Source organism: Tamandua tetradactyla, chromosome 12, assembly GCF_023851605.1.
Source record: "Tamandua tetradactyla isolate mTamTet1 chromosome 12, mTamTet1.pri, whole genome shotgun sequence".
In the NCBI taxonomy this organism is placed as follows: Eukaryota; Metazoa; Chordata; class Mammalia; order Pilosa; family Myrmecophagidae; genus Tamandua; species Tamandua tetradactyla.
The window spans coordinates 35,330,422-35,357,703 of record NC_135338.1 but is presented as its reverse complement, the minus strand read 5'-3'; the positions used below and the strand labels follow the sequence as shown (position 1 = coordinate 35,357,703).

The 27,282-nt window shown below is 41.2% G+C and overlaps 1 protein-coding gene across 6 annotated transcripts in view; it reads right to left on the bottom strand.

Annotated features, from left to right (window-relative positions):
- Positions 1-27,282, bottom strand: part of IFT43 (intraflagellar transport 43) — a 123,577-nt gene that overhangs the window by 9,570 nt on the left and 86,725 nt on the right. For 5 of the 6 annotated variants that reach the window (XM_077123129.1, XM_077123130.1, XM_077123131.1 and 2 more), the window contains 2 exons: positions 15,675-15,707; positions 14,803-14,849 (listed from right to left, as the gene is read on the bottom strand). In XM_077123129.1, the coding sequence (XP_076979244.1) occupies positions 14,803-14,849; positions 15,675-15,707 (80 nt within the window). Of the gene's footprint in view, positions 1-1,475; positions 9,651-14,802; positions 14,850-15,674; positions 15,708-27,282 lie in introns of those variants that run through there. The other variant, XM_077123134.1, reaches the window with a different exon arrangement.

Genomic DNA, 27,282 nt, shown 5'->3' with positions numbered 1-27,282 from the left:
GTTTTTGGCAGGCGAGGAGAGAGGACACAGACATGGGGGAAGAGATTCGGAGAGCTATGATGGTGGCTAGAGGGCCACCCTGCAAACGGTGAGACAGTGGCCTGACCAGGAACAATACAGGTGGCCCCAAAGATTTGGTGGTGAGAGTGCCTGGTCAGGAGCCATGCACAGGTAGGTCCCTGAGGAAAGGTGCATTCAAAAGATAACAAGAGAGAAGATGCCCCATTCTGAAGTGCCAGTTTGGGGTGGAGTTTTCACCTGTGTCCCATGTGTTGTGATGCCTCCATGCTGTTGCCAAAGTGAATCTCTCCTAATGGTGCCAGGAAAAAAAGATCACAGGCCGTATGAGGAAGCAGATCAAAATAGTTCATTGTTCCTCACAGCCCTTCAAGCTGTGACAATTTTCTAGGATGATAATGGGTTGGAGAGGAAGCTTTTTAGCTGACTAGGGTTCCCAAGATAAGCCCATCTCAGGACAATTCAGTTCTGGCTGGAACATCAGCAGAGAAGGGGGTTTGCTAAGATAGGTGACTCAGCCCATGGTATATTACAGTGCATGAAAGCCTGACGTCCTTATACTACCTGCAGACAGATGTCAGCAGTCTCTAAAAGAGTCATGAATGTAACATACCAGGGTGAAATTTCTCCTTTCACCCCACTCAAGTCCACTGAAAACTGTACAAGAATCAGCATTAGCAAAGCAAAGGGAATCAACCAGGACTGAGTGAAGTAACTTAAAGATGGTGCTGTAAGAGATAAGCATGGCCCGACAAGAGATAAGCATGTCTCTACAGGCAAAGATTCCATTTAGCCCCAGGAACCTGGAGAGACCGAATTCTGGGAGGACCCCAGTGTCAACCACTGGAGTGACCTCTCGGCAATATCAGACCACTGGTTATGACGGGTGAAGGAAATGAAGAACAACAAACAGGAAAGCACTCTGTCACTCCACTGGCTGTCCGAGAGCTTTTGTTTGTGGACATATGCTAAGGACAAGGAGGGGTAAAGGACTCATAAAAGTGATAATGAGTAAAGTGGGTGGAAAGAACAGAAACTGAGGAACTCTTCACTCTCTTCAATGGAGCTGAGCGACATGGTATTAATGTGCCAGCAAAAGCCTCTTCTTGGACCTGCCAGTAGAAGTACATTAGAAAACAGGCATGTCTAATTCTATTTCATTCTCTATGTGTTACACTGAAAAAACAAAAAACAAAAAACAGATAAACTACATTGCTTTCATTCTAAATCCTTAGGTTTTATATTTTTCCTTATATATTTATTAAAAAATTGCTACTTTGATCAGTGACACCCCCACATACAGAACGCTTCTGAGCGGTTCCCTCTGCATAAGGCCACTGCTGGTGACAGCCAGCTGGTTTGATCACAGCCATTCCGAATCGGATTTTCATAAGATAGATGAGGAGTCTTACTGCTGCTCTCTCTCTTATCAGATGAGAAACAGGGGGACTGGGGGGGGGGGGGGGGGAGAACGGGTCCTGAGGGAACAGCACAACAATCAAGGGCTTCATGGTTCTTTCTCTGTCCCAACGTTGCTGCAATTTTCAAAGAAGTTTGCCTCGGGCACTTTTAAATGATGGTATCTCAATTCTGTAATCATCTTTCAAGAGCTTTCTCTTAAAGGGTCTTTTAGGTAAACCCAGTCCGTCAACCACACTTATGGACTCAGCAATCACATTCCTAATATGTGTCCTCCTGCGTGTGTACATATAGAGTATATTACACACACACACACACACACACACACACACACAGAAAACATCTGTGGATTTTTAGAAAGTTGGTAGAACCTAGAGCTAGAAGAGAGGACCTATTTGGTCATTATCAAGTCCATCTCTTGTTTAAGTAAAAGTGTCCCCTGTTGTCTCATCTCCACATTTCTGTTAAACCTAGTTTTGCTGTCTCAACGGTCAGGTCCTTCCTTAGAAACAAATCTTCATGTATGATGTGACAGAAGCAAAAGACTCCTCCAACTGATGGCTAAGTGATGTCCTAAGCATAAGTATGGCCTTCCTAGCACACCTAAGCAATATCTGGTTCTCTGCATTCAAACTAGCAGATGTATCACGACCATGTATTAGGAGAATGGGAACCAGTAATTCCAGGCCACTTTCTTCACAATTGTTGGGGGAAGTGCCTTTCCTTAAAAGCTGGAGTAGTACTTGCAGTCATCTCAGACAGTTTCACAAAAATAAATAACCTATCCTGATCTTGTTTTCTGCATTAAACTGAGATAGAATCCAAGGAGGTACAGAATATATACCCTGATCTCTACAATGATTTCTGGGAAACTTAATTCTTTTTTATCTTTGTCCATGTTAAAGGCTGGATAATTTGTTATTAATCACGGTACTACAGACAGATTATGGCATGACAGAATGCTGACGGTGCCTCTTCTCTATGTTTCTGGAAGGTTAAAACAACTTATTTAGCTTAAAACATGCACGCATGCACGGCACATGACTTTCATTTTCATTCTTCCCAGAGTGCCTCTTCAGATGGCAACATGCAAGTAAACTATTCACATAAACAAAGAAAATAGAACCCCAGAGAGGTCACTGTCAACTGTATTCTGGGCAGAGCTGCTTGTGATGGTTAAGTTTGAGAAATCTGGTGTGACTTAGAGATTTCAGGGCACCACTAGAGGCACAAAGCTCTCAGTCCCCAGTTCCAGCAAGACCCCGGGCTATGCATTGCAGCTGGCCTGCTTAAGGTAGAATATGACTGAGTTGGCAAAACAGAACAACTAAAATATGATCCAAGCTTAACTTGGTTCTCAAATCCCCTCCTGACATTCTGCCTTTCTTTAGGGCCAGAAGAATTCAGCCAAGTCAGTCTCTCCATCCATTAACTCCTAAAAACTTACTCTGTGATGATGTATCCTTTTTCTTGGGTAGGGTCATGGGGCTTCGAATCACTTATTGTGAAAAACAAAACCAAACAACAACAACTTCTGTTGCATTAAAGAAACTTCTGGGATAGTCTATGTAACTTTGCTGGTGTCTTACTTTGGGGATCAAATATGGCCAGACTCATATTAGGAAATACAGAAGATAGCTCCTGTGTACTCAAGAGTCTACATCTATTTGAGTTTCTTTTTCTTTTGTTGCCAGGAACACTGCTTCAACTGATTAAAGAACTCAATTCACATTCCTAGTCCACTGAACTGAAGCTGAAGGTTCAATCGATTAGGGATCAGGAAACCTGGATCCCCTAATTTGCTCATCTTATGTAATCACTTGTCAATTCTGGTCCTAAGTTTACTTACCACCAAAAACAAGGTCTATTCAACTTCTAAGACATCCTTATCCTGGGGGTGTCCACTGAGATCTTAAGAGATAAAACAAACACCCTCCCCCCAAAAAAACTTAAAATCTTTCTTTCTGTCAGAATTCCCTGTGACAGTCTTTCTGAATCTTCCATTGCCACAGTCATGTCCTGCAAATCAAGCAAGCCAGATCTTTTTCTCAGAACCCCTGTACTAAAAATTCAGTTTCTATAAAGCAATTAACCTACACAGGTTCCACCTCTGGCTCCATGATGACCTCACCACCATATTCACACCATCATCAGCACCACTGGCTAAGGTCTTTTTTGTTCCATGTGGCTTTTTTAACTCTGCCCATGTCCTTGTGGTATCAATTTATTTTCTCTGCTGTTTCAAAAAAACAGCTGTTGAGAGAGCAACAAACAAAATTTCCTGGTCCAGGTACAGCCTGGTGGGGCTGTGGGTCATACCAAATCTCAAAATCTCCCCAATACTGATAGTATTGTGTAAGAGCTAAACATGTCCTCTTCTCCAAAGGATTCAACACAGACACAAAAATTCTTTATCTAGAGGCAGTTTCAATGGATTTGATGGAAAATAAAACATAACAAGGAAAAGAAACAAACCTGTTAAGATTCTATTACATATCACAAAAGCTTTAAGGATCAGGTCTCTGGTTTTTCTTTACTGAACTCAGGTTTTCTTGTAGGCAAGACCTCACAGTGAGAGGACCAGCAGAGCTGAACACATGGGCCAGCAAGCAAATCTGAGAAACAGGATAGGAGAGCAAATCTACAAGTGGACGCTGGAAAAATCAGGGGAGTTTCTCCATAAGCAGGGCTGCTAAATGAATCTAACACTTAAACAGCAAATGAGAGTGAAGGCAGTGAGAGCAAGTGTTATCAGGAGCCGGAATGAGTAAGTCTGAACTCTAGCTCCACCACTCACCAGCAGTAGAGAGCCAACTGCTAAATTTTCAGGAACTCTGCAAGCAGCTTATTAAACACAGATATCATTAAAAATTAAACTATAGACTCTTCAAGTTAAATAAACTAAAATAAAAATAAAGGTAGTGTTCAAAACTCACTACTTCCTAAATTTGACCACATTTCACTTTCTCTATGCTTTCGAAGTGATTTATTTCTAAAGAATCGGTATGGTGGAAATACTGTACGATGGTGTGCTATGGTCCATCTCTTCCCAGCCTTGTGTTCAGCAATGTCACGTTGTAGCTTCAAATCAGCCATGTTGGAGTATGTACACTATGGCAATCAGCAAATACTACAAATTAAGCTTTATTTTTTCCCCTCTGGCAAGTCGGTGGTTAACTATTTACCAGCACATCATTGTTTCTTAGCCATGTAACCTTGGTGAGTAACTTATCTTGACAAAGCTTCAATTTCTTACTCTGTGAAGTGGTAATAATCAGTGTCTCCTCCTAGAATTGCTGCGAGGATTAACTGAAGTACTGCAGGTCGAGCAGTTAGCATAGTACCTGGTCCATAGTAAAATTTATAAACATTAAGTTATCAATACTATTCCCTGTAAGCATGACTTCGTTTTCAAATTCTTTCTAATTCTGTAAACAGAATAAAGTTTAACAAAGCACAGAGACAAAAGAGGACAGCTTAATCTTTGGACTGATGTGCCCCCCGACCCCTACCCATCAGCCCAAATTCCTGCTATAAATATGTTTAGCTAAAAGGACTTCCTCTGTGTGTACGTATTAGAAAAGAGTAAGGAGACAATGGTTTTGAAAGACCTCAGCATCTGGTCCTAGTAATTTCGAACTCAGAGGAGAAAAAATCATTTTAAAGAACATCATTTAATCAAAATGCAGAAGTAGTTACGGTAGTAAAAACAATTAAGGAGGTGAATGAACACTAGGTTTGGGGACCACCTTGGAAGTCCCACATGCTATAATAAGCTTAAAGAAGGAATGCCAGCAGAATGGAACGTTCTTGCTCAGCAAGAAAAAGGAGCTGAGACATCAGGGTTCCAATTTAATCAAATAATTCCTTCCACTTTCTCTTTCTCCACATTAAAGCTGCTCAGGCTCAGCTGTTTGGAGAAGGGATGGAGGACATGATAGCAGGACTAAATAAGGAGTAAGAAAGGGCCCACAAGAGTTAGAAAGCCCAGAGACAGAGATGAATGGGGAGAGGGGAAGATAGAGGGGACAATGGAGAGCGATAGTCCTCTATAGAAAGCATTTTTCTAATTCCACTGACAGTCTAGCATCTCACATGTCATCCAGCCTCATTGCTTGGCTGTGTTCAGCCACTTTTACCTATTTTCCCTGTTGACATGGACAGAAAATTGAGCAATTACCCTTAAACTCAGAGCTCTCAGATCATCTAGATTGCTATACTTGCAGAATTAAGTCTCCGGTTGCCCCTGGCTAGAAGTGGCTCAACTCGGTTTGTCCTTTAGGAATTAAACACTTCTTGGTTGGCCGTAAAGATTTATTATTCTGAAGGTTTTGAGGTATTTAATTTTGTCAAAACTGGACCTCAGGGTGCAAAGGAGCACAGCTCTCTCCAAGGAGGGAGAGGCAAGCCCAAGAGGCCCTGGGAGCTGCCAAGAAGGGGTTATGCCTCACCCACTCCTATTCCAGGAAACAGCCCCAGGTTACGCCAAAATGCCAATGGTGAAGTGCAAGAAAGAGCTAATCCATTTTTAAGCTTCTCTTTTCAGAAACATAACTTTTTTTTTTTTTTTTTTTATACATGGGGAGGCACCGGGAACTGAACCAGGGTTCCCAGCATGGCAGACGAGAACTCTGCCACTGTGCCACCACTGTACTGCCTAGAAACATAACTTTTTAAAGACATATTTTTGGGCTGACTAATTTTTTCTTAACTTGAATTTAGCTCTGAGATAAATAATTTAAAATTTGAGTCCACACCTAATTATGTATTCAGAGATTATTTCAACCTGAATATTGCTCATCTTTCTTTAAAGTACAGAATTTCTTTTTTCCTATTTGTGTACCTCTCAATCCACCTTTAAAGGTTCAAATGCCATCCAGAGTTTACATTCTAAGAACTGGATTTTTGAGTTGAACAGCCATGAGGTGGGTGGGGAAATGCTTCAGAGAGGGTTCGGAGAGGTAATGCGCCTTGGTCCTTGCTGTGTCTTCTACCAGGAGAGATCCCATCCACACCTCAAGCACTTTTACCTTCACCCTCAACTTCCATCCCTTTTCCTGGGAACTCCTACTCTTCCTTCAAGCTGAAGTTTAAAAGTCACTTCTTCACAGCAGGCTTCCCATGACCGAATTCAAATCAGTTCCCCAATTTATTCTCTCTCATAGCAATCTGGACTCTTTCTTCAGGGGACTCAATCTCAATTTGCCCTTACTTATTTGTGTGATGATTTGTTTAATCCCTATTTCTATAACTAGACTGTAAACTCTGAGGGCAGAGACTATGAATGCTTTATTCACCACTGCATCCCAATGCTCAGCCCCATGCATCACACATAGTAGGTATTTAACAAGTGTTTATGAAATGAATGACTTGCCCAAAATCACTTGCAGAAACCGTTATTACAAATCCAATGTCCTTTCTCCCCATACATGACATAAGATCAACACAGAAGTTCAAACGCCTTAGGCAGGCCAGAAACTTGATTCGGAGACTAAGGATGGATGATTATGCCACTGAAGGATGGGGGTTTAAAGGGGAAGATCAATTTTGTCATTCTACAATTTGGGGGCCCTGAGGTCACTTTTGAGCCCCAGCTGTTCTTCATTCTGCAGTTCTTCTCCATAATCATGAATCCCAACTATGCTGAAGCATTGTATCAGTTGCAACTTTGAGTGATTCTACCTAGAATCAGCAATTTAGATGACTGGCAATCTTCCTACCTTCATTAAGGAAGTTTACAGGGGGAAGGTGAGTGTCTGAAGCTGAGAAAGGACCAGAATGAGGGCTTAGCTCTGCAGAACTGACTTTTCTCCTGGCTATCATGAATTCCTGACTCATTCTCCACTGGGCTTATGCCAGGGATCTTATCTTGGAAGGCTCTTTAACATTCTTCTCTCTCTAAATTCTATCTGTCCTTCAGGATCCAGCACAAATTATTCCTTCTTCCTGAAGTGCCCTCAGCTGCCTTTTCCATCTAAACTGCATGTGGATCTTGTTCTGTTTACAGTGTTTTAAAAAATTCTTTCCATTTTAAAAATATCTACATATCTACAAACACACACACATATATGTATTATGCTGTGCAATCTGCTCTTTGGTTTCACCACAGGCTCCACCATTCTTTACTATCTTATACTTCTGCTTTTTCATGTATTTATATTACCTGCCTAGACTCCAAAGGCATTTGAGTTTGTAGCCTTCCATGTTCCTGCAAACAGACCACATACAACACATTCTGCTTAACCAACTGTTTTAGTTTGCAAACTGCAAGAATGCAATATATCAAAACTGAAACAGCTTTTAAAAAGGGGAATTTAATAAGTTACAAGTTTACAGTTCTAAGCCTATAAAAATTTCCAAACTAAGGCATCCAGGGAAAGGCCTTAATTCACAGAAGGCCAATGGATCTGGAGCAGCTCGTTAGCTGGGAAGTCACATGGCTGGCATCTGCTGGTCCCCTGCTCCTGGGATCCGTTGCTTCCAGCCTCTGTTCCTGTGGGGGTTCCTCACTTTACTTCTCTGGGGCTGGCTTTCATCTCTTGGCTTCCCTTGGCTCTCTCCAGGTTCTGGCTTGCTTAATATCTCATGGTGACATCTGCTGGGCTCCAAGCATCTCCAAACGTCTGTGTCTCTATTCTCCAAGTGTCAGCATCTGTATCAGCTCTGCTCTGAAGTTTCTGTCGGCTCTGTCCTTTCTATCTTTTCTGACTCCCTCCAAAATGTTTCCTCTTTTAAAGGATTCCAGTAAACTAAACAAGACCCACCTGGAATGGGTGGCGTCACATCTCCACCTAAACAAAAGGTCACACCCACAATTGGACATGCCACATCTCCACAGAGGTGATCTAATCAAAAGTTCCCACACTATGCTATTGAATCAGGATTAGAAGAAACAGCTGTCCCCACAAGATTGGGTCAGGATTAAACATGGCTTTTCTGGGGTGCAAAATAGATTCAAACTGGTACACCAACAGATCCTAACACTTCCTCTAATTATTACTCATGCTCCATTTCTCATTCTGAAAACATACTTCATCTCAACAGGTCCTTCTTTATTCTTTTTTCCTGTTCTCTTCCCTTAGCAGCCTGAGACACTGATGGAGAGTAAGAAGTTCTTCTTTTCCTTCCATAGGCGTAGAGGGCCTGGGAAAGACTGTGCATCTTCATAAGGGAAGAACAAGCAACATGCATCAAGAATCAGGATAAGAAGGCTGAATGTTGAGAAACAGATCTAAAAGTAGATGCGCTCTAAAGGTTACTATGAAAAATAGGGAGAGAAAAAAGGAATGCATTCTCTTACTAGATCAGGAGCTCCTGGAGGGCAAGGACTGTATCTCCAGCATCTGCAGTGATACTGGCCGTGGGAGGTACTGTAAGAAAACCTTCAATACAATCTAATCTCTAAGGCTGGAGGTGGAGGAAAATATTTACCTGGAAGGAACCCCGAATGTCAGATCTTCATTTCTATCCTCTGAGATTCATCTTCTCCTTTCAGAATGCTCACCAATGACCCACCACTACCAAGTGTAAGAAAACCCATCTGCCCTTTCCCATGTGATAATCCTTGCACTGATGACTTCAAATAATCTGGATTTGATTTTATTTTATTAAGGGAGGCAGGAGGTTTCCTTATAGATGCCCAAAGCTCTATTTAATGCCACTGCTGAATGACTCTACATGGATGATTCAGGGGAATCATTCATGGAGTCTCCCCACTCACTGGTTATCCTAAGTTCAAAGGAGTAGCCTTCACCAGCCAACCAAGTAATTCTCTGAGCAAAGATAATTCTAAAAACTAGTTATATATAACACATGATTCCTACTGCATAATGGATTCTAAACATTCACATACAATGAAATGGACTAACTTGAGTGTGAAGTGTAACATATGAACTGATTTTCCATTAAAGAACTCAAGCATAACTGCATGGAAAACAGATTTATGCTGGGGAAGAGGCATTCCTTCTAGAAGGTAAAATCAAGTGCAATCTGTGACAAGAAAGGGTTTCATGCTTCAAACCTCCAGAGTCAAAATAAAAGCCAAACCACACATTTCACATACCGAGTTTATGAGCAGGAAAAAAATACCAGAGGTTTCTCTGAAAATAGATATCCCTCTTCGTCCTTCTTTAATGAAATTTTACTAAGCATTCTGGAGAACATGCTTGGCACACTATATCACCAACCTGGGAGCTGACATTAATACAACCTACCTGTGGAAGGAGAAATCAAATGTCTGAGGGTCACACCATCCATCACAGTACAGAAGCGAAGAGCATGAACTGTGGGGTCAAGATCGGTGTTCAAATCAAGGTGTTGCCAATCGCCAGTTGTGTGACCTTGGGCAAGAGTACCTTTAGTTGCCTTAGTCTGCTCATCTTTCAAATGGGGGATAATGAAAAATCTAAATCTCTACCAACAGGTGAGTGAATAACCAAAATGTGGTATGTCCGTAAAAAATACTACTCAGCAATAAAAATAAACAAGTCATAATACACACAATCTGAATTAATCTCAAAGTCATTACACTGAGTGAAGAAAGCCAGATACAAAAGAGTATACACATATGGTCCTATTTGTATAAAATTCTAGAAAATGCAAACTAATCTATATTGACAAAAGGCAGACAAGTAGTTGTCCGGGGCCAGCAGCAAAGAGGGGATAGACTGCAAAAGAGAGAACATTTGGGGGTCATGGAAATGTACTGTATTTTGTATGTGATGGTGGTCTCATGGAGTATATATATCTGTCAAAACTCAAATTGTACACTTCAAATGGATGCAGTTTATTATAAGTAAATTACTCATCAACAAAGTTGATTAAAACTTTTCCATACATGTGGCTTGATAATTATAAAGAAAACAGGCACAACACTAGGCTCAGTGAGTGGCACATGGTAAACGACTGGAAATGAATGGTGATGGCAGTGATGCTGGTGGACACTGTGGAATGAAAGCAGTGTTCACTTGGGAGTCGGGACCAGAATTCCTCTTTGAGCTTTGTTGTTCTGTGTATTAATTTCTAAGTCCTGATTTCTTAACATGTCAAATGACAGGCTGTACAAGATGGCCTGCAAAAGTCCTTTAAGCTGCAACAGTCTGATTCTAAAGTGATGAGGGCAGCCAGCACAAGTTTCTAATAACATGCACTTATAATGTGTGAATGTGGGGTTCAGAAGAGTTGGCTGTAACAGTTACTCCTTGAAATGGAACATTTTCACACAATGAAAAATGAGAAAGTAGGATTCCAGGAATCCTTTGAAAGGAGTTGGAAAAAGGTTCAAAGTAAGGAGGGCAGAAGCCTCGAAAATACCAGTTGAGTAAACCTTTTGTAGGTCATGAATTTAATTGTTTTCTTTTTGGAAGTTCCTGCCAAAAAGCTCTAAACTTTTTTTTCTTCAATTTAATGTTCTCTTGCTTAAAACACGAGTATCTTGGCGCTTTGATCAAATATACAAGCAACTGGGGTCTGAAGCTGAGCAAAAAAGACACACTGCAGGAAATGAGGTGCTCCACATCACTTAAGTACCATTCAAGATTGGCTGGATTCTCATGCTACAAATTGCTTACTTTCATTACCACTCTCCCTTGCCCAAGTTCAAACCTGTGACTCCTGAAATCATCACTACACTGGCAAGTACCTCAGCCATAACCATTTTACACACACTGCCTCCTAAGCCCCTACCAGCTTTGCTACAGTCTGGCAGGGCCCCTGCCTCCATGATGACCACTCTGCTATCCTATGTAAGCAATGGCCACAGCAACAGACAATCCATGAGGACAGGCAAGTCAAAAGTGGGGCCAGGAGCCACCCATCACTGATCCTCCACAGCTGCCAATTTAGCACTGGCAGAAGACATCTTAGGTACTGTAAAACAGGCTTTGAGGATAGAAATGCAGTATGCTTTATTTAATAGGATCGCTGGGAATTATTAGTGGGTGGAGAAGTTTGGCAGCTAAAAAGAGTTTAGTGGGTGGAGCTAAGGAGGAAGAGCTGGGGAAAGGAAATGAGCCTGTCAATAAGGGATTCTAGAAAAGCAAAGAAAAATGCTGAAGGATTAGGAGAATATGCACATAAACTCTTTCTCAATCTGACAGTGTAGAATGAATTCCTAACTTCAAGTGACTACCTTTCTGAAACTCCTCTGGAATAAGATTAAGCAGAAATAATTCTCCATTCCTCTCCAGTCAGTCTTCAGTCCAGCACTATAGGACAGTTGTCAAACTTGAGCATGCAAAATATTCACCTGGGGAGCTTATTTAAGTTAATGCAGATTTCCTGACTCCAACTCCAGACTCTAATTTGCAGGAAGCCTGCAAATATGTATTTTAACCATCCCAGAATATTTCACCAACGTCCTATTTAACCCTGACCCCAACCCTGTGAGGTATATATGTATGAGTAACATCCAACTTTTATAGATTTGTTTCTCTCCTTCACTTTACAATCACATACAAAGATGCTAAGAGAAGGTTTTGGGACTCCGCTCATAGCCATGATGGAGTGAATGGTATTGGACATGCCCTCCTCTGTAAGTAATTATAAAACTGGAAAAAAAAATGTAACAACTGTTTTTAGACACTGGAAAATATGCAGCCCAGGACTGTGATCCATGAGGGAAGATAAGCAAATGAAGTGAATCCTATGATCACTCTGGCTTTCTGCACAGAGGTACTTTCTGGATTGTGGCACAGAGAAGGGGAACCCTAAGCAGAGTGTAAGCTGAACAATTCCCTGCATTTATATAAAACTGGAAGAGATTCACTTCTACCCAGCCAGAATTGAAAGACTTTGTTGAGCAACCAGGCACTCAGGAGATACTGTAGTAGTAGTGCTAAACTAACCTTAGTCCTGCCCTAATATCACTTAAAAACTATTTTCAAAATGATCAAGTTGATCAACAAATAAATGAACTACCTACCAAAACAGATATATTCACTTTTAAAAGGAGACAACAAGATCCAGACACTCAACATAGTAACATTCACAATATCCAGAATCATGTGAAAAGCAGAAAAATATGACTTATAATGAGGAGAAAATTTGGTCAATAGAAACAAAACTTAGAAATGACAGAGATGATGGAATTATCAGACAAGGATTTTAAGCCAGCTACTATAAATACGTTAAAAGATAAAGGTAAACATGAACGGAAAATATAAAAAATAACCAAATGGAGCGTTTAGAGATAAAATATAACATCTGAAATTTTAAAAATTCACTGCATGGGTTTAATAGATTAGATATCACAGATGAAACGATCAGTTATCTTGAAGACAGAGTAATAGAAATTATCCAAACTGAAGTACAGAGGAGAAAATAGACTAAAAAAACTTAAATAGAAGCTCAAGGAGACTCAATGACTTGAGGGACAATATCAAGTGATGTAACAAGTACACTCTAAATTGGAGTCCCAGGTGAAAGAGGAGAAAAAAGTATTTGAAGACACAATGGTTGAAATTTTCCAAACCTGACGAAAACCTTAAACCAAAAAGACACAAGAAGTTTGACACCCAAGTAGAATAAACATAAAGAAAACCACACCAAGATACATCATAACCAATTGTTAAAAATAACTGAAGAAAAAAATATCTTAAGCAGCCAGTGGGGGAAAAAACACACTTTAAATACAGGTGAACAAAGGTAACAATTTCCACTGACTTCTCATCAAAAATTATGCAAGCCCAAAGACAATGAAATGACATATTTAAAGTACTAAAAAAAAAAAAAAAAAAAAAAAACCCCGCCAGCCTAGAATTCTACATCTGGTGGAAATGTCCTTTAAAAATGAAGGCAAAATAAAAACATTTTCAAACAAATAAGGCTGAGAGAACATGTTGCCAGAGGATTAGTTTTAAAAAAAATGTTAAATAAAGTTCCTCAGGCTGAAAGAAAATGATACCAGATGGAAACTGGAATCTATGCAAAAAAAATAAAGTGTGGAAATGGTAAACATGTGGGTTAAAAAAAAAAAGGCTTTGATAATTTGGGCCCCAAACATAACCTCCCCAGCTCTACAGGGTTTATTTTTAAAGGTACACACAAATTTCACTTAGACTCCTGAATTTTTTATGCAGGCTTCAGCATTGCTATTTCTGTACTGTTTCCACCTTCATTTATATAGTAGCCACTAACTGGCTACTGTGTGTCATGCACTAGAGATGCAAAGATAACTAAGACATGGTGTCTGCCATAAAGGAAATTAGAGTCTGGTGGGAAAAAAAATCAAGTCAATGAAGAACTGAACTGTGATGCCTCCTAACTATACTCAAAACCTGGCTCTAGTCACTTAGTAGGTCTATGACCTTAAGTAATTTATTTAACCACTCTGAGCCTTAGTTTCCCCAACTATAAATGGAAATAAATATTACCTACTCATAGGATTAAACGTTTTAATGTATATGAACTGGTAGAACAGTGCCCGGCATGTAATGAACACCTATCAAATATTAGTTGTTGTTTACAATGGAGGTTTGCCCAAGAGTTGTAGGAGTATGGGAAGGACATCTAAATCAGATAGGGAGTGGAATGGGAAGGGAAGACATCTCAGAGGAGATGATGCTTTAGCTGAGTTTCAACGATGGAGTGAAGAGGAGATGGCAGAGTATTGTAGGAGTACTATAGGCAGAGTCAAGAATACTCAGCACTAATGTGGGGATGTGCAGTAGAATGAATCCCTTTCAAGTCCTAATCCCTGACCCTGTGAGAGTAAACACAATTGTAAATAGGACTTTTGAAGCTGTTAGTAGTTAAGGTGTGGCCAAATTGAACAAGGGTGGGCCTTAATTCAATATGGCTGAAGTTTTTATAAGCAAAGGTAATTGGACACAGAAATAGGAACCAGATGAGGAGATGGGAGGAGACAGATTGCTACGTGATGGAGGATTGTTGGAAAAATATCACCAGAAAGCTACAGATTCTGAAAAAGGTATGGCCTTGCCAACACCTTGATTCTTGACTTCTAGCCTCCAAAACTATGAGCCAATGAATTCTTGTTGTTTGAGCCAACCAGTGTGTGACACAGCAGCCCTGGCAAATTAAGACAAGTTATGCAATGATGCGCTATGCTGAGGCTACTGCAAATGTTTTCAGTAAGACTGAAACAAACATTCCTTTGTTTGAGCCCAGAAAATGCATGGGGGCTTTGGGGCCTCTCTGGAAGCCTTCTGACTTCCTCCAACGATATCCTTTTTCTTTTTTAATTTTTAATTTTATTTTATTGTTTTAAATACCAAAAAAAACGTAACAAAACGCAAACATTCCTATTTTGATGATTCCGTTCTACATATATAATCCGTAATTCAGAATATCATCACATAGTTGCATATTCATCATCATGATCATTTCTCTCCAAGGATATCTTACCTCCTCCATCATCTGACCCATCCAGGCTCTGCTGTCTGAGGCGGTGACTGCCCCAAAAAGAAGAAAAGGAAATAGAAAATGAGTTCAAATGCAGAAATGACACTAAAATTTCTATTCAATCCATTCCTTTCCCTAGATGAAAATGTCCCTGGACCCTGTTACCTCCACCAACCAACCAGTCAAACTCAGTTAGGCACTGGGTCTACCATGAATGGTTGCACAGGCTGTCGAGTGCACAATTCCTGGATGAGCACTCACAGACCATGAATGCCTCTCACCATAGAGCTGTAAAATTGGATGACCTGCCTTTACACTCCACCTTTATCTAGAAACTTTCTTCCTATACATATATAAGCCTTAAGAGTAGATTAGGTCTCCAATGCTCTGGAGCAGCTAGAAGGAAAAATTTGAAACAATGGTATGGTAGCCCATGACAAACTCTAGGATCTGTCCTGTAACTACTTGTTGAAGAGTGCTTTGAAAACTATTGCTTTTTTTCTTTCTTTGCTTTGTACATATGTTATATTATATAATTTAAAAAGTTAAAAAAAAAAGAGAGAAGGCTAGGCTTAGAAAGTTGGGGTTACTCCTGCCTATCTATGTCAGTAAAGCAGAACCCATGGGTCAATACTCTGATACCAAGACATACAATTTTGAAAAGCACAGGGTGAGAGGTATAACACGGGGCATCATTGCCAGAGTCTAGACCTTCAGTTGAGGAAGCAGCATTAATGATTCGATATGCATAATTCCAGATTCATACTATTTTTGAATGCTATATTCAACATAGCTGAACAGATAATGACCACCAAGATTGCGTGGGTTGTTGGCCGAGGTCAACATAGGACACTATAATAGTATTGGAAACATACTCTTCTATTTCTTCAGAAGCCTTCCTTCCCGACCTGAAAAAAGAAAAGACAAGGTTTATGAGAACCCACTAGACTCATGCAGAGGGGTGGTATGTTGGGGAGGGGGACAAATTAGTATATCCCAAGTGCTTTGTCTGGATTCCTCTTTATACACCAAGCCCCATACCCAGAGTGAGAGAATTACAGACACTGTAATACCTTCTTAGAGTCTCAATTCGACAAAGTTCCACATTAAAATTACTGAGAGAAGATAAAAACTCAGATGGCTATAGATGCTACAGTGTCCTCCTTTCTGTCAATAATTAACTGATCAATTTATAGACCACTTTCCTATGACTGAGGCCCTGGGTGTTATCTAGTGCTGGTGGTAGACTGACTCATTACCCCAACAAAAGACATGTCCTTAATTTTAATCTCCATTTCTGTGGGTGTGAACTCATTTATAAATAGGATCTTTTGGAGATTATATTAGTTAATGTGTAGACAGACTGAATCAGGGTGGGTCAAAGAAAGCCAGAAGAAGAAGCCAGAAGCCAATGGAAACCAGAAAAGTAGACCCAAGTGCTAGAGATCACATGTAACAGAGGCAGAGATTCAAGTCAAGTAACCCTAAGGAGTGCAGAAGTCAGCACAGAATGCCACAGCAAAGACGAAAAGCATGGCCTTGCCCATACTTTGGTTTTACACTTCTAGCTTTCAAAATCATGAGCCAATAAATGCTTGTTGTGTAAGCCAACCCACTGGGTGGCAATTGTCATAGCAGCTTTGGCAAACTAAAATGGTGCTGCTACAGCTTTCCAGAAGCAAAAATGGAAGACTGAGGTTCAGGCTGCAGGCCTCTGCACAAAGGACCAGATGGCTCTTAGTGAGGCTGGGCTAGCAGTTCCCCTTATGACACTCCCTGAGTATAGCCAGTCTGATTTTACACTAATATGTTTATCTAAGACAGTGGCCCTCAACTTTAGTGCATATAGGAACCATTTGGGAGTCCTGTTAGGCATGCAGATTGCTGAACCTGCCAGAGAGAGATTTCTGAATTAGCTAGTTAGGAGCTAAAGGGCAGGACTAGGCATTTTAAACAAACTTCCAGGTAATTCTAATCTAAGTAGGTTACTAATGACACTCTTAGAAACACTGATTTTAAGACTTCTAAATAAGATTGGCAAACTGTTGATTTGTTAAAGGTGAGTGTTGGCTATAGGCTGAATGTCTGAAAATTTCCACAATTACAATTTTTAAAAAAAAATGAATTCTTATAAGTCAGAAATCCATCCCCATGATGAACAGGGGCAAAGGGTATTGGTAATGTCATAACGGTCAGGAGGCAGGATTCATGAGAAGGCCCTCAGCGGGGCTGGCACACACAAAATCGCCAGTAAGAGACGTAGCTGAGCCAGCCAGAAATTCCTGCAAAATGCAAATAATTCCCCCCGCGAGTATCATATATTAAGTCCAAGTTTAAATAGACTACTTTTCATGTAATTTCAACCTTATTGATGGCACCTTTCTTTTTTTTAAGTATTTTGGCTGAAGTAAGGAAGGGAGGAGAACTGGGTAAAGTTGGAAGAAAAGGATGTAACAATTCTAAATGGATCTTCCAGGCTGCAGCTTTTGACTCTTAAGGGGCAGAGTAGGGAGACTGATCAACCAGGGGTAAGGGTCAGAAGGGGCAGTAGGAGAATGACAAAGGCAACCACAACCAGCTGTCCAGGGTGTCACCACCGTGGTGCTTTTGGGTGATGCAGGTTTCCCTCGCGTGCACTAAGTCAAAGGAATCTTAAATGCAAAGCACCTGACAGCAACCAAAGCTACCCTCTGGCCTCTGGCTGTGTAGGAGGATATAAAGCTCTTTCCGAGTTCATGCCCATTCCCCAGGACAATCATCTCTGACTGTCCTCATGAAGTTGATCTCTACACACCCACTACCCAAATGGTTCAACTCATATGTCCTCAGTGAAAGACATGGATGAAAACATGGATAAGACAAGAATAATGTGATTAAATACACAAGGTAGACAAGGCCAGGGCTTTTGTGCTGTACACAGGAGAAATATTTGTCTCCGATTACCCTTTGGAGTTCTTACTGAATTGGTCCTTTCCTAAGCAATGTGCCCTGACAAAAGTAGAAGTGATTTGTCTGAAGGAAACAATAATGACGACGCTAATCTTTGGGGGGATGGCTGATTAACTGCCTTTTATCCACTCAATATTCAAAAAGAGGATGAGTTTAATATTCAGCCTAATTGCTGTGGAGCCTACATCTTGCTCTTCCTGAATCAAGAGGGCACCCAAAGACTCTCCCACGTCTCATTATGCCCCATGGAGGAAGGAGTGAGATCAACATGGAGTCCTCAAGGACAGAGGGCAGGGATGCCCTCAGGTGGTGCTGTTTCTCTCTCTCTGTCCTGGGGTTTAGGAACAACAGGCTCTGGGCAGCCTTCTGCTTGGGAGATGGAAAGCTTAGTGGGAATTTGGGTACCTGGAGAAAGGGCATGGAATACCTGCCTCTGATCTGGGTCACAGCTGGAAAATTGTCCACTTCCGGACGTAGATGGCCTGCAGGTGAATTTGGTTTGGACCATGCTGCTGTTTATTTTTTGTTTTGTTTTGTTCTGTTGTAATGTGAATTGGTTGCCAAAATTGGGAGATTTTGCACAAAAATCCAGAGTTCTGAATTTTTTAAATAAAAGGACTGGCCGTACTGGGCCTGTACATCCACAGGTGAACATCAGGTGAGGCTGAGTTGTGGCTGCCCTCCTTTCATGATCCTGAACTACAGCACCTCCCTACAGCTCCCAGGCACTGTCATCTAGTATAAGTTATTTACCATTGAATCTGCCTGCTGGTTTTTTTATAGTAGGGAGTAAAGGGGCAAGTGAAGCATTTCTTGTAGTTATGCTGCTATCAAAAGTTAAAAAGCAAAAGGAAAACTATGTGAGAAGCATGTTTTAACAGAACCGGGAAGATATTTCTTTGTAGAAGTGTGGATATGCAAACAGTTAGTTATATATGTAGTTTAGGAATATAATTTAAGGTGCCATCTTGAAACAAACACCCCACTTGGCAGATCTGCTTTCCTTGTCTAGTCCCCAAAGTTTCCTCACCCTAATGCAATGATACAGAACACAGCACAGCAACATGGGAGCTGAGTGCAACATCCTGGAGCCCAGCACAGCACCGAGCCCTGACAGAGCCCAGGGCAACAATATGGAGCCCAGCATAATGACACAGCCCAGTGCAATGACACAGTGCCCAGCAAAGTGACACAGAGACCAACACAATGACATGAGCTCAAGGCAATGAAATGGAGCCCAGTGCAAATACTCAGAGCCCAGTGCAAATACTCAGAGCCCAGAACAACATGGAATGCAGTGCAATGACATGGAGCCCATGCAACGACATGGAGCCCGGGACCAGGATATGGAGATCTACAATGACCCAGAGTCTGGCACAATGACACAAGTCCAGCTCAAGAACATGGAGCCGAGCATGACACAGAGCCTAGCACAAAGAGCCCAATGCAATGACAGAGTCTAGTGCAGCGTTTTTCAAACTAGAGGTCATGATCCATTAGTGAGTCAGGAAATCACTTCAGTGGATAACACCTCCCCTTTTTTTTCCTCCTTGAAATAGCATAGAATAGAAAAGAGAGTGTACTGCTAACAGTAAGAATAACTATTACACAAGCTTTTTTGCCTTCAGTTTTATACACACATACAGCCAGTCATGATATAAAGTGGCCTGTTTCTTTAATGGTTGGTCACAGGTTAAAAAAATTTTTTTTAAAGCTAAAACAGAGTTATCTACTGCAGCCCACCAGGGAAGATAATCAGAGAAAGATTTGGGGCTGATGTCCTGCCTACCACAAACTGTGTGAAAGGAGAGGTTGAATTTGGGGTTCTGGATCATCTCTTCCTTAGAGATACATTTCTTCCCCAAGTTCTGAGGTTGTGGATAGTGCCTGTGTGACCTGGCCCCAACCCCACAGCAGGTTGCCTGCAAAGCTGTGGTCATTGCAATCCAGGATTTCAGGTTGTCTTAAAGCTGTGGTCAGCACAGTCCAGGACTTCTGGCCTGTCATTCCACCATGGCCAAGGACCTTGAGGGCCTGGAAACACAATAAGTGTGATGATAAAACTAGTATGATCTCCTCACATATGTAGAGCATTACATACTCTTCAAAGATTTTTCACATCTATCTTCGCTGTTTCAATCCAGCCACATAATGCTGGGAAACAGGAAAAGTAGGTTTCAGTGACACCATTTTATAAATAGGGACATTGGGCACTGCGGTTCATGCTTTGCCCATATCAGAGCCAGTTAGTGACAAGGCAGAAACTAGAATCCATACATCTTGATTTTCACCCTAGATTCCAAACACACTACCCCAAGCCTTTTAAAAAGCAGACACTGGCTGACTTTCAGATGTCCAGAGGACACCCAGATATCTGCCTGGATTTACTGTGCAGGCTGTCCATTCGTGACCTACCCTACTTACGGAAGGGAATGGATGATACAGAGAAAGAACTGAAAGCTAAAGAGAATCCTTTAAACCAGTAGCTCTTAGCAAGTGGTGTACAAAAGAATCACATCTGGGAAGCTTTTTCAATGTACATGTGCCTGGGCCTTGCCCAAGATCCACTGAGGTAGTAATTTCTGGAAGTGGGACCCAGTCACACATAAGAATCCTTTCCTAAGTCTTATTTAAGATATTAAGCTGAATACTCCAGTTGTTAAAGCAACAAAATGAAACCTATTTGTACTGTCCTTCTGAGTTGCCCATTTCCTTCAAGTGAAAGTGTTAATGTACACTGCCTTGACCTAAGTAAGACCTAAAGGTTGAGGGGAGGGGAGAAAGAAATGGCAAGGGGCCTGGTTGGCTCACAAATTGAAACCTCCATTCCTGACTAACATGGCATTGGCTATCCTGAAATTCAGACAGGATTCTACAGGATCAGTTAAAAATAAGTAGGTGAGGGGTGATTTTAAGATCTCTTGCTCTCCATCTTCTGGTAGGCCCAAAAGTAATTCATATCCAATTAGAGATGCTTGTTCAATATTCAAAATGTAAAATATACAGGTCGCTGAACCAGCACTTTGAAAAGTTAATTAAATGCCAGGTTTCTTTTTAAGAGCTACTCCATCACTGGCTGATCACTTTGGCCATTTTGCAGAATGAAGCTTTAACTCTGGAGAATGAGAGTAAATAATATTCTCCCGCACCTCCCATATGCTGGAGACAGCGTGGCAGGAATAAGGACACACTGGCTTCCTCTTCTCTAGCCAGTGGCATGTCCAATATGCTCCATGACTTGGCAAGAGGGGAAATCACAGCCATCTCTTGGTGGCTCTTTCCAAATCGCTAAAAGCACTCAGCTCTGAAGCCACTACTTTCTTTTGACATTGGGTTCTTAGGTAGAGGATTTTAAAGGGGGTTCAGGGGAGTTGTCCTACTCAGTTACCTTTGTTTAGGTCCAGTCCTTCAGCTCATCGCTCAGCCATTCCGCCCTCCTCTCCCCACCCCTGATTTTCATTCCATCTTCTCTGTGGCCTATACTTGATTTCTCCTCCTTGGCTTGAGGCAGCTACATTCAATTCTTGGGGAAAGCCCATTCCCAAGCCCTAGACTACCCTTCTATTCTGTCGCTTGACCCCTACAAATTTTCACAGCAGGGATGACAGATGATAATAATGGTTACCATATTGACCTTGTTGGTCACAAAGCCTTGCTATTATTTTATTTATACATTATATATAATTATATATGAAATATTATTTACCATATTATTTTATTTGCCCCATCTTACAGATGTAGAAACTGGGGCTCATAGAGGTAAAGCAATTTCTAGCCTAAGGTCACCAGCTAGAAAACAGTAGGGCCAGAACATAAACACTGGGTTGATTCCAAAGCCTAGTTCTTAACTTCTGAGCAATACGGAGACACACAAGTATTTTTACACTGGGAAATGCTCATTCTGTAGACTCTGCTTCAAATGCAATTAATATTTTCCAAGATGAGGACATACTTTTAACTCATAATAGTGTTGCCACTCTGCCAGTCCTGATAATTTGATAGTTGATGCTGATTTAATTGTTCTGTGTGATTTATTATGTATGTTCTATCTACAACATGACAGCTTACATTATGGCAAAACAGAGCCCCCGTTTCACTAGTCACTGCTCCTTCCACGCACTTCCCATGTCTAATTTCTGTTACTCAATTGCAATCCCTTCTTTTTGGCAGTTAGAGACTCCACTGACATTCAATGGACATGATCTGGTGAGCCAAGAACAAGCCGGATCCCACAGGCGCATCCCATGACTCTGGCCACACGGGAACACTGCTCAATCTTTGAGCCTCATAGTTTCATTTTGGGACCTAATGGTAAAGGAGTGCTGTCATGTAAATAGCCCTTGCCATTTGCACAGCATGTCTTCCCTGCTGCATCAAGGGAACCCAGAGTGACCTCATGATCAAGAATCCACACAAAAATAACCATATCTATGGGGTTAGCAAGGTGGTTATGACCCCAACCACAGGGATACTGCAGACTTCTTGGGGAAATATCCCAAAAGAACCTCTTTTCCCCTTTTGCCACCATAAGGCCTCCACTGCTGCTTACCTAGGTCACGTGCTGAAGGGTGAAAGGCAGCCCTAATGTAGACATCATCTCAGTTAAAATGTTTCTCTCGAGTTTAATGGAACACTGCAGAGATTTAAATGGAGATAAAGTACCACGGCTCAGAGAACAGCCAGGATGCTATCTTTATGCAGCATGACAATGTTCAGTGGTTAATTAGACACCGTTAACCTATTTTAGCAGGGGACATAACTGGAATAAATGGCGGGAAGTGTCCTTGAAGCTTCTTAATATCTGTAGCACTTATTAGACCCTAGACTCACTTCCCTGCTGCAAGACAGAAGGCTTAAAATAGACCACAGTGCCAGGCAGTCAGGACCTTGTTTGTTCCAGTGGCAGGTCCTCTGCTAGCCCATCACCATCAAGCACAGCCTCTGCCATGGAGAGGAATGTGAGGGGTTTGGACACATGATTACCAGCACAACTTGCTGCAGGGGAGAGAAACGCAAAAGCCATAGTTAGGAGCTCTCAGGGCTCACGTTACAAGGAGGAAAGTCTGCAGCCAGTGGCCAAAATCACAAACACCTGGCAAGAGGAAGAGGAAGAATGAGACACCAACTAAAGTGATGCCAAATGGCCTTGCATTTTAAAAAGACATCACTCCTCTGGAGGAAAAGAATTCCAAATGCCATTTTCTTGCAAGGTTTTCTATCCTCATAATTTTGAAATGTCGAATACCAATTTCACCACCGCTTTCAAACTTTGGTGAGGTAGATTTCACCAAGGTATGAGAAAGAGGAAGTAATCTGTCCCAGAGCATATAAGATATTTCTAGTAAATCCAAAAACAAGGCTTTACTTCATAAATTGTGGGACCTACCAAATTAGTCTTTATAATCAAAACCAAAACCCAAGGAAAGGAGAAACTGAGCATTTTAAATCTTGGCTACATTGTCTGCTTAGTATCAGATTAATTGGAGCCCCTCTGTTTGAGATGTGCCCATGCCTATAACACTGCTTAAAAGCCAGATATTTCTCATGAACTGAAGTTTTCCTTGGCTATTAAACTTCCCCTCATTTAAATCTTTCCTGAAAGCTGAAGTCCCCACTTTCTTTCCCCTTGGTTTCTAGTTCTTGCCATTCATGTGTGTAGTGTCCAGGATATATCTGTATACTTTCCCTCGTTCTTTAAAGACTAGCAAGAATTCCCCAACACCCAAATGTTAGCACCCGGGGGCTTCAGGTCACATTAGATCATACTTAGCTCACGTCAGTATAGTTCATCAATAAAGTGTCTAATAGAAACATGAAAGCCAATGTTTACCTCCTGTCTGTAGACTGCCAAGCCCTATCAACTTGAAGACAGAGTGAATTACAAGGTATTCCTGGGTGAAGTTTGCCCCCTGGTGGTTAGTTTTCAAAATAACGTCTCTGTTCTGCTCTAAAGCTATAACAAGGAACATTTATCAGGCAGGAAAAGTTGAAACAGTTTTTAGTAGGTAAAAACTGTTATGGGAATATATAAAGTGCAGGTATATGCCTCTGCCAAGAAAGAAAATGTGGCAGAGATCTGAAAACCCTAGATCTTGGATATCTCAAATGAACATCATTTATTAAACATTTATTAGTTACTACTTGTCTATCAGGCACTATTGAGGGGGTGCTGGGGATTGGGGATATTTTGCTCAGGATTTTTCAATATGAGGGGAGAGAAAGACAGCTATAGAAATTATACTAATATTGCACAAACTTAGGCACTGTAGTGCTAGAAAGATTCCTACCACAGTACAAATATTCAATTTCTAGATGGGGAAATGAAGACTGGGGTGGAAGTAAAGAGACCTCACTGAAGCCCTAAAGCTAGCTGGAGGTGGAGCTGCAACTAGACACCAAGGTTCACAAATCCCCATCTGCTGCCAGGCCTACTATGCTCCAAACCTTAATGGACAAATGAGGGGGGTATAAACAAAATACTAAAGAGGGAAATAGTCATTCTAGTTGGGGGAATCTGGGAAGACTTCCTAGATGACTTGCCAATTGGAAGACGAGTAGGCTGGCAAAAGGCAGAAAGATGAAAGACAGCCTTTTCAGCCAGGGCAAAGCATCCTGAATAAAGGTCAGAGGCATGAATGGGCCAGATGTGGTCCGAGAACAGCTGGGACCTGGTATGACTAGAATATACACAAGGCAGGAACTGAAAATGAGAATTCATCAGAGCTAGTTGGGTAAGCAACCAGACTCAGACAGGTAAGGTATTACATGCTAATAACAACTCTATGAAGACATACACTGAGGTCACAAGAGAACTAAGGAGCCAGAAGCTTAATTTCACTGGGTTCTTTTTTCTTCCTACAAGTAATTTGAGTCCACAAGTGAATGAGAGGTTTCAATGAATAATATGCAACTCACCTTGTATTCTGCAATATAAACGCAGCAAAAAGAGGTTAAGTGGATTAAGTTCTTATATTCCTACTACTGGAGGAAAGGATGGGAGTAGGAAAAGCAGCCAGGAAGAACTTTTTAAAGAGTGTTTCCCAAACTTCTGTCATTTTCAACACTGTGAATTTTGCTACAGTTGTAAACTTTCTGTAACTACTTAATATTTTCTTTAGAGTAATTTCTTACTTCTACTTAAATAAATTTATTTTTAAAAAATCTTTGTACCTTCAATGGAATGCCAGCATCACTAACCATAGAGAAGGTAACTAAAAAACAACACAGTTTTCAAAAACAATTTTTTTATTATACCTAGATATTGATGTTTGCTAAAGCTGAACCTGTTGCTTATTCTTTCTTTGTTAAAAGTTTAAAAAGGTGATAAAGAAATACCAGCTGCAAATTGAGACTACCCCATCGATAGGATCAGAGTGACAGAAAGCAAAATGGAAGGATAGTAGATTTTTTTTGTGGGAAACACGGTTATAAGGGATGGATAGTGAACTAAGACAGGATGTGGTGAATAAAACAAGTGAAAATCATGCATCCACAGGGGGCAAACTGTGATCAGTGCTACTGTAAACCCTTTTTTTTTAAAAACCCAATTTCAATGGCTGAATGGATTGGGTCTTTATTTCTCCTGGAGAGAACTCTCTGCTCTATAATGGAGTAACTGCAAAGATTTCCTTCTAGTCATTTACTCATTGTTTTCTCTGCTCCTCTTTTATATCCTGTAGTCTCCGCCAAAGATCCATAAAGACATTGAGACTTGCCCACGTGATGAGGTGTGCAGACAGCAGGTGCCTCGGGACATTAGAGACCTAGTTTGCTGCTGATGTGCGAGGTAGGAAGCAGGGCTGTGAGTGGCAGCCTCCTGGAGGGCTCAGGATGTACCCTAGGGAATTTCTGGTAAATAGGAAACAAGGAGAACCTGGCGCTTTCAATCATGGCCCCTTGTACAAAGACTGCTGTGAAACAAGGAGAAAGCAGCATAGCACAGTAAGTAGCTCTGGTAGGATAGGATGGGTCACAAAGTAACATCACTGACAAACCCGTTAGACCAGCGAAAATGTAGATTATGTGAGGATGCACTATTTCATGTGCATATTTATACCTATGCCCAGACTTCCTCTTCTGTATTAAAGCTGCTTTCAGTTACTTCTCAATAAAGGACTAAAAAGAAAAGAAGTAGGTGTGATGTTCACAGATGCATTTTATTTTTGAGAGACTGAATCCATCAAAGGGAAAACAAGGAGCTCATTTATGTTGGGAGAATTTTAACCAATGAGGGCATCTCTAATCATTCCCTACTGGCTTCTAGCTGCTCATACTGCAAAGCAGCCACTGGCTCCCTTAGTAGAAACCAGCCGGCTCAAGGGACACAACTTTTTTCCTTGAAAAAATTTTTTGTTCAGTGAGATTGCCTCATATGATCAACATTTCATTTCTTGTGAGGGTCCCGGAGGATGGCAGTAAAGACAATTTTATTCTAACAGACTTGCTATTGCACACACAGCATAATACATGACCTTTTCATGAACTTGAGATAAATGCACGCAGCTCTCAAGGTTTGAGAATGGGCATGGCTATAGAATGAAAGGCACATTCTATTTCACTAATTAGCTGTATAACCTTGGGCAGTGGGCAAGGTGATGACATTTAAGGGCTTCCTTGCCCAAAGATTCTATAACTCTGAGTCACTTAACCTCCAAAGACCTCTTTTACTCCATTTCTAAACTGAAGGGGTGTGGCTCGATTTCTCTGTCTGTCCTCAGCTCTGTGACTATTCGTGGACCCCAACTCTCCCAATCCTGGCCCCACCTCAATCTGCTCCCTGCTGCTATTATTCTCTATTCTGACGACCTTCAAGTGACCCCTTCCTGGCCAGACCTCACACTTCAATCAAGACACGGCATTGTGCTGGTTTTGGAGATCCCAAATTCAACATGGCAGGAAGGAAAGAAACAAACAAAAGGAGATAGAAACCTTCTTCTCTTACTCAGTCAAAATTAACACAGACTTTCTTTTACTTAAGAATTTAAGACATTTTTGTCCTTGGTCCTCCCTCCTTCTTTCCTTGCAGTTGTCAAAATCTGCTATTATTTCCCCAACTGCATAAAGTTCACTTTCCGTTCACACTTCTCTCCTAAACAGTTAACCTGCTCTTAAAATCCACGATCATTTTTTCCTTCTTACTATGATTCCTTTCTATTTTCTTTCCCTCCAAGCAGTTGCAAAAAGGGAAACAGCCTGGACTTCCAAACAGGAACAGCTCAGACACCAACTCTCTCTAAAGGTCAAAGTGTCCCAGGCTTGGTCACTCAGGATGCAGCCAGTTTTGGGAGGTGTGCTAAACTCTGATCCTGGTCCTAGATTTAGGTAACTGGTTTAAAACCAGTGGTTCTGACTCTCCAGAGTCAGACTTTCACCATTCACTAGCTGTGATAACCTGGGCAAATCACTTAAACTCAGCATCATGGTGATAATACCACATCCTACTTCATAGGGTTGCTGTAAGAATTGAGTAAGTTAATTCATGTAGAGTCTTTAGCATAGTAAACGGTAGCTGCTACTGCTGTCGTTATCATTATC